Here is a 13,045-nt window from a genome sequence, read left to right as displayed (position 1 = left end):
TTGCCACGTGTTGTTAAATTTTCAAAGTGTCTTTTATTTGCCGAAGACGTTACGTTATACAAGAAAATAACGAATTACGCTGATTGTTTAGAGTTACAGGATGATTTACATAAATATTATGATTGGTCTCTAAGAAATAAGCTACATTTTAATATTAGCAAATGTTTTGCAATCACATACTCCAGGCAACATACTCCTGTCAACTTCGAATGTACAATTAATAATACAGTAATTACCGGAACAGCTACTATAAAAGACTTAGGCATATTATTAGATAGTAAACTTAACTTCAAGGCACATATAGAAAAATGCGTTAATTAATCTGGGTTTTTTACTGAGAAATTCAAAAGATCTAACAAACTACAGAACTTTAATAACTTTATTTAATATGTTTATTACAAGTAAGTTGGAGTATGCATCTGTAGTATGGAATCTCTTTTACCAATGTTATGTCAAGAAAATCGAGAGAGTTCAAAATAAGTTCTTACGGCATCTGTATTATAAAAAGCACAAAAAGTCCTCGTACAAAGAAAATATTTCATATAGAAATCTGATTAAGGAGTTTAAATGTGATAACTTAATTGCTAGAAGGAAAATTGCAGACCAGGTGTTTCTGTTTAAAATGGTAAATGGTATATTTGATAACGAAGAGTGTTTACAATTGAAGTTTAATGCTAGGAGAACTAATTTACGAACTAGACAAATATTCTATCCAAAAAAGATAAAAAAAAAATCAAATTAAATTGTACATCTAAACTCACCACTAGTGAGAATTACAAGAGACTACAATGTTTTAACTAGAGAAGATAAAAATATAGATTTCTCGATGCCACGTAATATGTTCATATCTCAATTAAAAATATATAAGTATTTAGATAAATAATTGTACAGAATAATTCTACAGGCTATGTATCTTGTTACTTGTCTATTCTTATATACTGTATATATTATTGTATATATATATTGATTCTATGTATTTAATATATAGCGCTATACTTCAGTTGTATATGCATGTGTATGCGTATGTGTATGAATGTGCAACAGGAGATATATATGTATATGCATGAATGTATTTCTATTTAAATATGTGTATATATACATGTAAGTACATGTGAATATGTGTGTGTGTTGCGGATATATAATTTTGCTGCATTTTTCTTTATTGATTGATTGTGTAACAGTTGTTTCTCTTATTCTTTTCATTTTTGTAGTAAGTCTTGATATTTATTTCAATTATTGCAATGTCTGTTGTAAATGGAGCAATAGCTCTGTTATAGGTGAATGATAAATAAATAAATAAAACTGCCAGGCTAGTACCTTGTAAACATAAATTTCAGGACCACATCGAATGGAAGTAAAGTCAGACGAGTTGTATGACATACCATAGATAAAACTGCATTTGTATTGGCTAAAACTACTATTACTACACAATATTTAGAGATGTAGAATTTGATCGTCATCGTAATGAGCAGAAAATTGTGATCAGAAAGAGAATAAAGGAATTATGTACAATCGAAAACGACATGAAAACATCTTCCCAAGTATGAAGACGTGAAAAAGAAAGAAGCACAGTTGTTAATAAACGAAATGCATGGTCTTGAGTCACTGCACAAATTGTAAAAGGAAGTTTTTTCTTCTTGGATTTATCAATCAACTTATGTGTGTTTTCGTATTTCCTAATAACTCAAGATGACGTTAGTACGACGTGCATTCCATAAACAAAATATCAGCAACAGCACAGTTGTTAAATAATGAAATACATATTCTTGAGTTACCGCGCAAATTATAAAAGAAAGAGATTTTTCGGGATTTAACAATCAACTTTTGTGCATTTTCTTATTTCCTAATAACTCAGAATACTAAGGAAAACACCTTTTCTGTAACAAAAATACGTTTCTTTTAAAATAACCAATTAGAAAATATCGACCAATGGAAGAAGTTCAGCACCAAATTTTATCAAAAAATGGTATATCTATACGAAAATAATAATATTGTAAACAGTCAGGAACTCATATGTAAACAGTCAGGAATGGGTTTCCATAAATTTAATTATTTGTCCACACTTCGAATCAATTATTGCTAGTTTTAATTGACTTTAATTTTATGGTCACTGCAAGACATGCATTCCACAAATCAAATATTATTCACATGCTATTATTACTATCAGGATATGTTCAATATAAGACTTACCATTATTATCCGAGGCTGGTGAATGCATAGAAAGAAAAGAAAAATACTGATTTAGATATACAATTATATAAATTGCAAGTTTCATACTGAGACTTCACTACTTATTATATATATATTAAGACACACATATACGAGAATAAGTCAAAAATTATCCGCAATGTAACTGTAACTTTTCTTACATTGGTCATACTGACTTCCTTCCTCGTTTATTGTATTATTTGGTCTAGGAATTAATTCGTGCGGTTGGTACGCACACATTGAAGCTGTAGTACAAACACAAAATACATAAATACCTTAAGAAAAATATTGTCCATTGCTAGCCACCACTTTCGCCCATCTGTCAGGCAATGTACGGATTCCGTGGCGAAAGAAGTCCTCATCCTTGGAAGCGATCCAGTCAGAGACCCATGTTTCGATATCTTCTGAAGAAGTAAACCGCTGTCCAATCAAATCGTTGTTCATGCAATCGAACAAGTAGTAGTCCGAAGGAGCAACGTCTGGTGAATACGGCGGGTGGGGTAAAACTTCCCATCCGACATTTTCTAAATAGGTTTTGACCGGTTTTGCGACATGTGGGCGAGTGTTATCATGTTGAACAATAAGTTTATCATGTCTGTTCTCCCATTCTGGTCGTGTTCTGGCCAGAGCTTGCTTCAAACGCATTAATTGTCGTCGATAACGTTCTCCATTCATAGTTTCACCCGGTTGCAGCAGCTCATAGTACACCACACCTTTCATATCCCACCATATGCACAGCATAACCTTTGCACAGTGAATATCTCGTTTTGGTTGTGATGGACCTGGTTCACCTGGTTTCACCCAGGCCTTTTTTCGTTTAGGGTTCTCGTAATGGATCCACTTCTCATCACCCGTAATAATTCGATGCAGAAACCCTTTTCTGCTCTGTCGTTGAAGCAGCAATTCGCAAATGGTTTTTCGTCTTTCAACGTCTCTGTCTTTCAATTCATGTGGACATCTTTTGAATCATTCCCATGGCTTTCAAGCGTTTGGAGACTGTTGTTTGATCAACGCCTAATGCTGCTCCAAGTTGTTCCTGCGTTTGACACGAATCCTGCTCGAGCAATGCTGTCAATTCTTCGTCTTGAAATTTTTTTGGCTGTCCAGCTCGCTCTTGGTCTACCAAGCCGAAATCACCACTTCTAAACCGTGCAAGCCACTTCTGACACGTTCGCTCAGCTAGAGCATGGTCACCATACACTTCCACCAAAATACAATGACTTTCAGTCGCACTTTTCTGCATGTTAAAGTAATGCAGCAGGACACCCCGCAAAAACACTTTATCAGGCACAAATTGCGCCATGTTCACTTAACTACAAACTGGTGTTGTTGACGCTTTAATCCACTGCCCTATACTACGAACGATACGCGATGACAGGGGTTTGCAACACATGTGTGGATACACGGAACTGTGGGACGCTCCGTTCGTTGAGCCATCTCTTGTCCACCCGCACGAATTAATTCCTAGACCAAATATGATGCTGTTATGGTCATGCTATAAATGTTTGATTCTAATTCCTTCATTTGCCTTTCTTTTGTTGCAGATAGATCATGGCCGTTCCATTAGAATTTTGCACCAAAAAGGAACAACGAGCAATGATCCAGTTTTTGTGGTCGGAAGGTGTATTAGGGGTCGCAATCCATCAAAGACTTGCGGCGCAATACGGGAACAGTGTCTTGCCTTAACGAATGGATTGAGAAATTCAAAAATGGTCGCACAAGTATTACGCACGAGGGAGGAGTCGTAGATGGTCGTCGGGCTTTTTTCTCGTGCGAAACACTTGTGTGACCATTTTTTGAATTTTTCATGGATTTCATGAATGGATTGTGACCCCTGATACGAGTACACCTTCCGACCACAAAAACCGAATCACTGCTCGCTGTTCCTCTTTGGCGCAAACTTCTAATAGAGCAGCTATGATCTATCCACAACAAAGGAAAGACAAATGAAGGAATTAGGATCAAACTTTCATAGCATAATCACAACAGCATAACAATAAAATAAATGAGGACAGAAGTCAGCATGAACAATGTAAGAAAAGTTATAACTACATTGCGGGTAATTTTTTTTTTTAACTTACTCTCGTAGTATTATTTAAAAAGTAAAATAAATGTTAACAATATTGTAAAAGAAGGATTAAAGTTGAATTTCAGTCTATATATTTCACAAATAAGGAACACAAATCCATCTTAGCATATATAATTCAATTTGAAAAAGTCTAGTATTATTATTATATTTATTTTTAGTAACAAAACCTTTTTTTTTTTTAAAAAAAAAGTACACAGTTGTGTGGAGTTTACTTCACTACAAGTTTCGGTTAGATAGCTTGGTAGCTTTTCATTTTGAAGAGAATATTAACATAATTCAATCTTGGCTACAAGTAAGCACCAAATAAATTTCATAATTACAGATAATTTGGGTTTCCTATCAGCAAAACCGAAAACGATGATTCAAAATTTAGTAGCAAATCCGTGGATGAATGCAAATTGTTGAGGGATTTTCTGAGCGCATGCTCTTATTTCGTTACACAGGGGCGAACCTAAAGGGGAAGGGGATTTAAAATTCATTCGACAAATTCGGATTTTACATTGGAAAATGGAATACAAACACTACGTTTTCACTTTTATTCAGAATCAAATTGGTATTGATCAAGAATAATTTATGTAACTGCTTCGATACAACCGTATACAAGTCTTATTCGTCAAATTTACTGCCAATTCAGCAATACACATTATATTTTATGAACCGTTTCATTTCGTTAATATACACTGTAAGATAATTTGGCAAATCCACATTTGTCGGGATCTATTAGGGCCATTCAAGATTGTTTCTGTAATATTGAATCTGAGGAACCATAAAATAAACTATATTCGATAGTTAAATCCGAATCCGAAACTTTCGTTTGCATTCATCAAAGGGTAGTTCAAAAGTATGTAAACATCGAAATAAAAAGGATTTTTAAAGAATTGCAAATGTAACACCGTAGATTAATACAGGAGGGAGAAAAAACTTGTAATGTCGATGGCCACCCTCTTGAAACCCACCATTTTTAATTCACTTTCATCTTCTTAAATTGAAACCATATATCGTAATTCCTTACTCTCATCTAAAATTTTCTCAGGAATTCTGAGCATAGATTTTCTCATTCATCCAAAACTATGCTCAAAGTGCTTTCAGGTATGCTTGCTTGCACACGCATTTCTCATTTGTTCCTTTAGGTGGTCAATATCCCGAATTTCAGTGAATACTAATGGACGTAATGTTCCCAAAGATAAAAATCCAGGCAAGTTAGGTAAGGAAACGTGGTGTTTATTCCACAGCAACACGTCCACCGATCCACGTCTTGCTCATCCAAATATTCACGAACACAATTTCTGTAATGCGGAGGGGAATCTTCGTGTTGGTAGAAGACAAGGAATGTCTCACCTTCAGATAAGAGAGATTGCAAGATATCTTCTTCCAACATTCCACGCTACTCGATTGCTGTTAAGGTACCACTAACAAACACAAACACGTGTCCTCCACACACCACACCACACCACCACTTTTCCAGGAATAACAGGAGATGGTTCACACCAATGGGGATTAGTGTCCGACCAGTAGCAAATATTCTGTTTATTCACCTCACCAGAAACATAAAAGTTTGCTTCATCTGTGAATAAGACATCATAGGTAAACCGGAGATTTTGGTGTATTTGCTCTGTTGCCCATTGCGCGAATTCCAAATGCCGATTCGCGAATTCTTCTAACATAAGCTAATGCACTTGTAGCTTGTAGAGGTGTTACTTATGCAGGGCAAAATACCCATGATGGATGTGCGACTAAGATCACTTTCTTAGGACAAACGACGAGTGCTTCGACTCTGACTCTTGCTAAATGTTGCCAAACTGCTATTGACGCCGGTTTCGTCAGTCGCCATGTATGGTCTGCCTGATTTAGGTTTTGTTGGCCACGGATCCCTGTTTCCCTGAATATCTTGAACAACTTACTTACAACTGTATGTCTAATGGATGCCCTATCTGAGTGACGATTGTTAAAATCATCAGCAACGACGCTTGTGTTTCGCTTTCCCGTTCTCCCGCTTAGTCATCTGAAACGATATTAGGGAAACAAGAAACAGTCATAACTTTTTTAATCTAAGAAAGTTTCGATATGTGGTGTTGGAGGAAGATGAAGAAGATAAAATAGACCCAGAGAGTAACAAACGAAGATATTTTAAAACGGATCGGAGAGAAGAGGACGTATCCTTTGAATGAAAACCAATTGGATTGCACACATCTTGCAATGGTTTCTTCTTCATACTGCCATAGACGGAAAGACGGAAGGAAAGCGAGGAGTAGGAAGAAGAATAAGAACACAACTGATCGATAATATGAAAAATACAAGAAATATCCGGAGTTGAAAGAGGGAACTGAGATCGAGAAACGTGGAAGAAACATTACTAGGTCCTAATCTATATATAAACCTCATTATTCCCAGGACCTGCCAACAGGCAGAATACCTTATAATACAAGTGTAATAATAATTTCCCAAAGTATTCGATACTATAAATCCAAGGTGGCTTCTAATGTAGTGTACCTACGGTAATTACATGAGATTGTAAAGCTCAAATGAAAAAAAAAAAAAAACAGTTTCAAGTTATGTCGTTTTTTAATTTAATTAAAACAATTTCATAGTGCATCTTGTTACAAAATAAACCTTATGTACTGTTGTATGTTTGACCTACATCATATTATGGATGTTTTCTCCAATTGCAAAGAGAATATGCAAAGTCATCGTGGCAATGAGCCAGAATTACCAGCGAAGGGTTATCAAAAATGAACAAAACGGTTATACCAAATGGACCACATGTTACGCTGATAGTGACAGAATACTCTATCAAAAATTACGATACTTGTATTTCAATCCTTACTTGTATCTGTGGGCAGAATTCACTTTTAAATTATCCACAAGCTGTTTAAGAAACGAAGAAGATGAATATGAAAAAAAAAGAGGATATAGATGTTATTTCTCTTTCAGTTGTTATAGTTGCTATTTTGTTAATATAGTAATTCGACGATGTGAAATTGGTTGTCATAGCAACAAAAATAAATAATGCATAATTGAGGATCCATCTTGTGAACACTATATGTACAATTTTTAAGGTGTCACATCTTACAATAAAAGGTAATATCATGGTGCCGTGTGTAAATGGTTTTTTGATGAAAATCAGTATCCTTAGTTATATATAAATATACGAAATGTGGGTCGTTATTTTATAACCGAACAAAACTGGAGATGCAAACATAGAGGATGTTTCAAAACAACACCGACAAAGTTTGGGAGGTGATTCCTGACACCAAGATAGGATGAAATGTATAGACCAACTTGGGTGTACAAATGCTTCCTTTCGGAGTTATAGCCTGTTAGATGTTATAGAGCCCTTAGATGTTATATCATGCTGTTGCAGGATGTCTGACATCTAACAGTGTTCCGTATATCACATGTATGTTACATTCCTCAGCTATATGTTATGCACAGGAGCGTCATTTGAGATTTTGCTTGGGGGGAGCAAGACCCCTTGATATAAATAAAATTTCGTGCTTTTCACTGCTGTATTGATAAAATCTATTAAACCTCAAACTCAGGGGGCAACAGCCCCTCCCTGCCCCCTAAATGTCGCCCCTGGTTATGCATATACGTTCATTTGTATGTGAGATCCTGACCGCCTATATCATTGCATACGGAAAGTACGTATAGATGGAACATTTATACGGAAAGTATTATAAAACAAAAACATGCATCTTCAGCTATACGTCTCCTGTACATTAAATCCAAAAACCACAGGAATTACGCATGTAACCTAACTTTTTAAGTACGCCACCTACAACTATTTTTTTCTCAGTGTAGTTGGTTAAATCCAGAGGCTTGTAAATGTTCATACATACAGTGCTTTACCACAGAATGAATGACCTAGAGATGAGGCGAAAAATAACGTTATATCGTGTCCTAAATTTTGTAGAATTCTTGTGTCGTCTTGATTATCGAGAATCATTTCTAGTCTGGTCTCGAAAATTTCTTCTTTTGTAAACTTAATTTTTGAAAGTATTCTTGGTAGAATATTGCGGTTAATAATAGGAAATTCAAACGCTATATAGGAATAACTATTGAACAATTAGCATCAGTTAAAACAAGAGTCATGTCAACTGGGTTTCTTTATCTATGTTCATACCTAAATAAAGATAAAAATCGCTTAGAGTACATAACTACTACTGAAATGCCACATTGACTTGATCCCTAGTCTTCTGTTGCAAGCGCTGCTATCGACTGAAGGAATTCCATTCGCTTTCTCTCGCTTAGCAACAGCTGAACCCTTATTGGCTCAACGCGTGGGTGTGTGAGGGTGTGAGCTTTAGTTCGCATTTTTGCCACGGCTCAAGACATTTTGGCAGTACAATAGTAATTTTATAATGGCAAAATTTAAGGGTATATACGAAATACAAAGATATTGATACTGACTGACTATTGACCTCTTAAATGTATAAGAAATGTAATAGAAATACTAGTGTACAAATAATCAAATATTAGATAAAAGCATTGAATTAAATATAATTCATGTAAAAAGTACGCTGGCTTACTTTTTGAATCAAAAGATCCAATATATTTCAATCAAAAATTTTCTTGTAGGCCTTATACAGGTATCTGGAAAATTACATACAGTGTTGCCAAATCCAAACTATCACTTAACTCAGTATGACGTGCTTATTCCGTAGAAATATGAAAACTCGATTTTAGGGGCCCTTCAAAAATTTTGTGGCCCCTGATCCAAGATCCAATATATTTCAATCAATTTTTTTGTACGCCTATATATCTGGAGAACTACATATAATGGCGCGGTGGCTCAGTGGTAGAGCGTTCACCTCCGGCACTTGGGGTCCCTGGTTCGATCCCAGCTCGCGCCGTGTGGACTGTGTGGTGAACAAACACCTTGCTCGTGGGTTTCCTCGGGGTTCTCCCGTTTCCTCCCACTTTCTTCATTCCACCATTTCACTTATCTCTCATCCTCACCGTCTCTTTAGCCTAACCGGCATAACCGTGGGACATAAAACTTAAAGATTTCATTTCATTTCATTTCAACTACATATAATGTAGCCAAACCCAAACTATCATTTAACTGAGTATGATGTGCTTATTCCGTAGAAAATTCGAAAACTCGATTTAGGGGCCGTTCAAAAAATTTGTGGCCCCTGATCTAACTGGCCCGAAAGATCCAATATATTTCAACAAAAATATTCTTGTAAGCCTGTATCTGGAGAATTACATATAGTGTAGCTAAACCCAAACTGTCACTTAACTCAGTATGACGTGCTTATTCCGTAAAAAATACGAAAACTCGATTTAGAGGCCCGGCGGGAGCTCATGTGGTTCGGATTCCACGTTAATCAGTAGGTCCACGTCTCATATAGCCTCGCTGCTGAACGGGACGCTAAACTAAAAAATCAACTCAATCAATCGATTTAGAGGTCGTTCAAAAAATTTGTGGCTCCTGATAAAAAAAAAAAAAAAAAAAAAAACTAATTATTGGCCAAGATCGCAATCTTTCAATCCACTTCTGGTTTTCCTCATTTTCATGTTGTTTACAAGAAAACAGCTTTCTTAATAAACAGTAAGTGAATATTACATATATATATATATATATATATATATATATATATATATATATATATATATATATATATATATATATATATATATATATATATATATAAACGAATTTAATTATAAAACGAAAAGAACATATAACGAACAGGAAAAAAAGATAAAATCCTTAGCACAAAAAGATATGAACAACATAACCATAAGAAACGAGATAAAAACTTTGTAGTCATTTATCATAAGTACGAGAGGATGCAATATTATCCCAACCTTTGAAGTTAAAAGGGGACGAATTGAAATAGCAAAAGAATCCGCAGCACGATGCAAATCGGTATTCATATATAACAAAGAAAAATCAAATACAGTTGACAGGAAGAAAACTAATGGTAACCTCAAGCTTTCCCCATTACAAAAATAAATAAATAAATAAATAAATAAAAATAAAAATAAAAATAATAAAAATAAATAAATAAATAAATAAAATAAAGAAACTTTAAATCTTACAAGACTAATGGGCCAAGTTGGTATTCCTTTAACATATACTTAAGCAGCGTTGTGAAATATTAAGTTATATATATACTATTCAGTTTGATACTTAAGAATTACACTCCTTGTTTGGAAACTAATTCAATTGTAAGTCCATGCAAATGAATTGGAGCACATACTGCATAGAAATTTTATCTCACGTTGAAAGTGATGTAACTAAGATTGAAAACTATTAAATAATAATAACTTACGTATATGATACTTTAAACAATAATACAAAAAGGATTAATGTTGCACACACTAGATTTTGTAATGCTTTATATACATAAATCATGAAAAAATTACACAATTGACAAGGGAAGGTCGCGAAGTGGCTCCGCTGAGAGCCGAACGAGAATTTATGTTTGCATTTGATCTGTTATAACTAGACGAATCCCAAAGTTGTACGTGTTACCGGGCGGGATATTGTGAGTTACAATATTTTGTAATGTAAAAGCTACACAAGTTACCTGGCAGAATAGTTTGAACCGAGTCATTTGTTCGGAAACGGTTGGGTAAATGGAAAACTCGGCGAACACGTATCCCATCATTTTCAAGAGCACACTTTTCGGAGTAGAAACGTTTGCCCCAGATGGAGTCCAAGTCAAAAGTTTCAAATGAAAAGGTTAAGTAGCACGTCGTTTGAAAGCTGTTGTGAAATAAAAGAAAATGGAGCAAGTCTCGACTCTTTACGACAAACCCGTGCAAAATGGCGGCGGGTCAAATTGTAAACAAAAACTTAACTGAAAAGTCCGTGGCCACCCCCTATAAAACGGAAACGGTGAGACAAATGTGAAAGTGGCCATAGATTTTCAATTAAGCTTTTGTTTACATTTTGATCCGCCACATTTTCCACAGGATTGTCAGAGAGAGTCGAGACTTGCTCCATTTTCTTTCATTTCACAACAGATTTCAAGCGATGGGCTACTTAACCCCCTTGCTATTTGAAACTTTTCAGCTGGACTCCACCTGGGACCCCGTGGGGGGCCTGGGACTAACTTAAATCGTTGTACTTTGAAAATAATGCCACACGTTCTTTACTGTCTTCACACTTGTCTCACCGTTTCCGATTTATATGGGTGGCCATCAACCTTTCTATTAAGTTTTTGTTTACATTTTGACCCGTCGCCATTTTGCACAGGTTTGTCGTAGAGTCGAGATTTGCTCCATTTTCTTTCATTTCACAACAGCTTTCAAACGACGTGCTACGGAATCTCCCCTCTTGCCATTTGAAACTCTTGAGTTGGGCCCCGTCTGGGACCCAGTGGGGAACCATGGAACAAACTTTTTTTTATCCCCAAAAGTGAGCCCTTGAAAATGATTGGATACGTGTTCTCCGAGTTTTCCATTTACCCAACCATTTCCGAACAAATTATTCGGTTCAAACTATTATGCCAGGTAATTTTTTGTAGCTTTTACATTACAAAATATTGTAACTCACGATATCCCGCCCGGTAGCACGTACAACTTTGGGATTCGTCTAGCTATAACAGCTCAAATGCAAACACAATTATCTAGTTCGGATCTCAGCGGAGCCACATCGTGACCCTCCCTTGTAAGTATTTTAACGGATTAAGTTCGTCACCCTTGGATCCACAATATATTAATTTTGTAGAAATGCAGAAATATTTTTCGAGATTATCTGGTTGGTAGGAAATTAGTTTTTTATCGGGTTACCCTTATCGGGTAAACGGCTCGTGAACGGGACGTGTTATCATCTCCATGATCTGCAAATACACTCTCAATAATTTGTCAGGTTTCTAGCTCAGCAACCCACTATCGCACTTCACATCTCTCAATAACTGGCGCTTCATGCTTGAATGAACTTTCTCTTTTTCCTGAAATCAGCATTGCAACCTTCTGTCTTAAGATAAAAAATGTTAAATCTAAATATTTAACAGAATAAAGAGATATCACTAATAAGTTTAATTTCTAGAGTACACTAAGTAATACGAAGTACATCGCACATAATCTTATTATTAACTTCCTAGTAATGATAGGAGACAAGACTTGAAACTTGGAGTGGTAGTTAAGTCTTGCGAGTGACATCTTTCTGGACTAGGCTATCTTTTCAAGCGTGAATCAGTTTTATCAAAAACGACTCAGGTGATTCTGCTTATAACATTATTTCATAAATAAATATTTCAATCCAGTAACCTAAGAATAATGTGTAAAACAAATTCTTATATTTAAAAAAAAATATGCAGGAAAGGTAATTTCCTGTTGGAGCTGTTTTTTTTTTTTTTTTTTTTCTAATACGGCGTGAGATTTTATTGATACTTCCTTCAACTTGCAGAAATAACTCTGTTTGGTGTTGCAATACATCAAGTTTACGTGAGGCAAAAAAGGTAAATTCTACCCCATGTTGCACGTTTGAACATGCTCATACAAAATAATTTTCCAGTGAAACCTACCGAATAAATTATTCGATTTAATTAAAATATGTGTACATTTATCTTCTTTATCGCATTCAAACAATCCCAACTTCCTGCGATTGAAAATAGTAGGATAAACGGGAACAAATACCCCAGACTTTGGATTTCCATATTTTAAATAATATAAGAAACTAATTTTCTGTGAAGACGTTCGCCAAAATTGGTAGATTTTGACATAATAAAGAGTATAGTTTGTTTATGGCTTAACAAACATCCCAATGCATGCAGTTAAAATAGATCA

The 13,045-nt window shown here is 35.3% G+C and overlaps 1 protein-coding gene across 4 annotated transcripts in view; it reads right to left on the bottom strand.

The window, feature by feature from the left end:
• Nucleotides 1-13,045, bottom strand: part of mip40 (Myb-interacting protein 40) — a 346,121-nt gene that overhangs the window by 153,808 nt on the left and 179,268 nt on the right. For 3 of the 4 annotated variants that reach the window (XM_081771262.1, XM_081771266.1, XM_081771261.1), the window contains exon 3: nt 2,191-2,205. The exons of the other annotated variant lie outside the window; for it this stretch is intronic. In XM_081771262.1, the coding sequence (XP_081627388.1) occupies nt 2,191-2,205 (15 nt within the window). The remainder of the gene's footprint in view (nt 1-2,190; nt 2,206-13,045) is intronic. 4 annotated transcript variants of the gene reach the window in all.

This window comes from Thermobia domestica, chromosome 9, assembly GCF_964235325.1.
Source record: "Thermobia domestica chromosome 9, izTheDome1.hap1.1, whole genome shotgun sequence".
In the NCBI taxonomy this organism is placed as follows: Eukaryota; Metazoa; Arthropoda; class Insecta; order Zygentoma; family Lepismatidae; genus Thermobia; species Thermobia domestica.
This window is presented reverse-complemented; position numbering and strand designations above follow the sequence as displayed.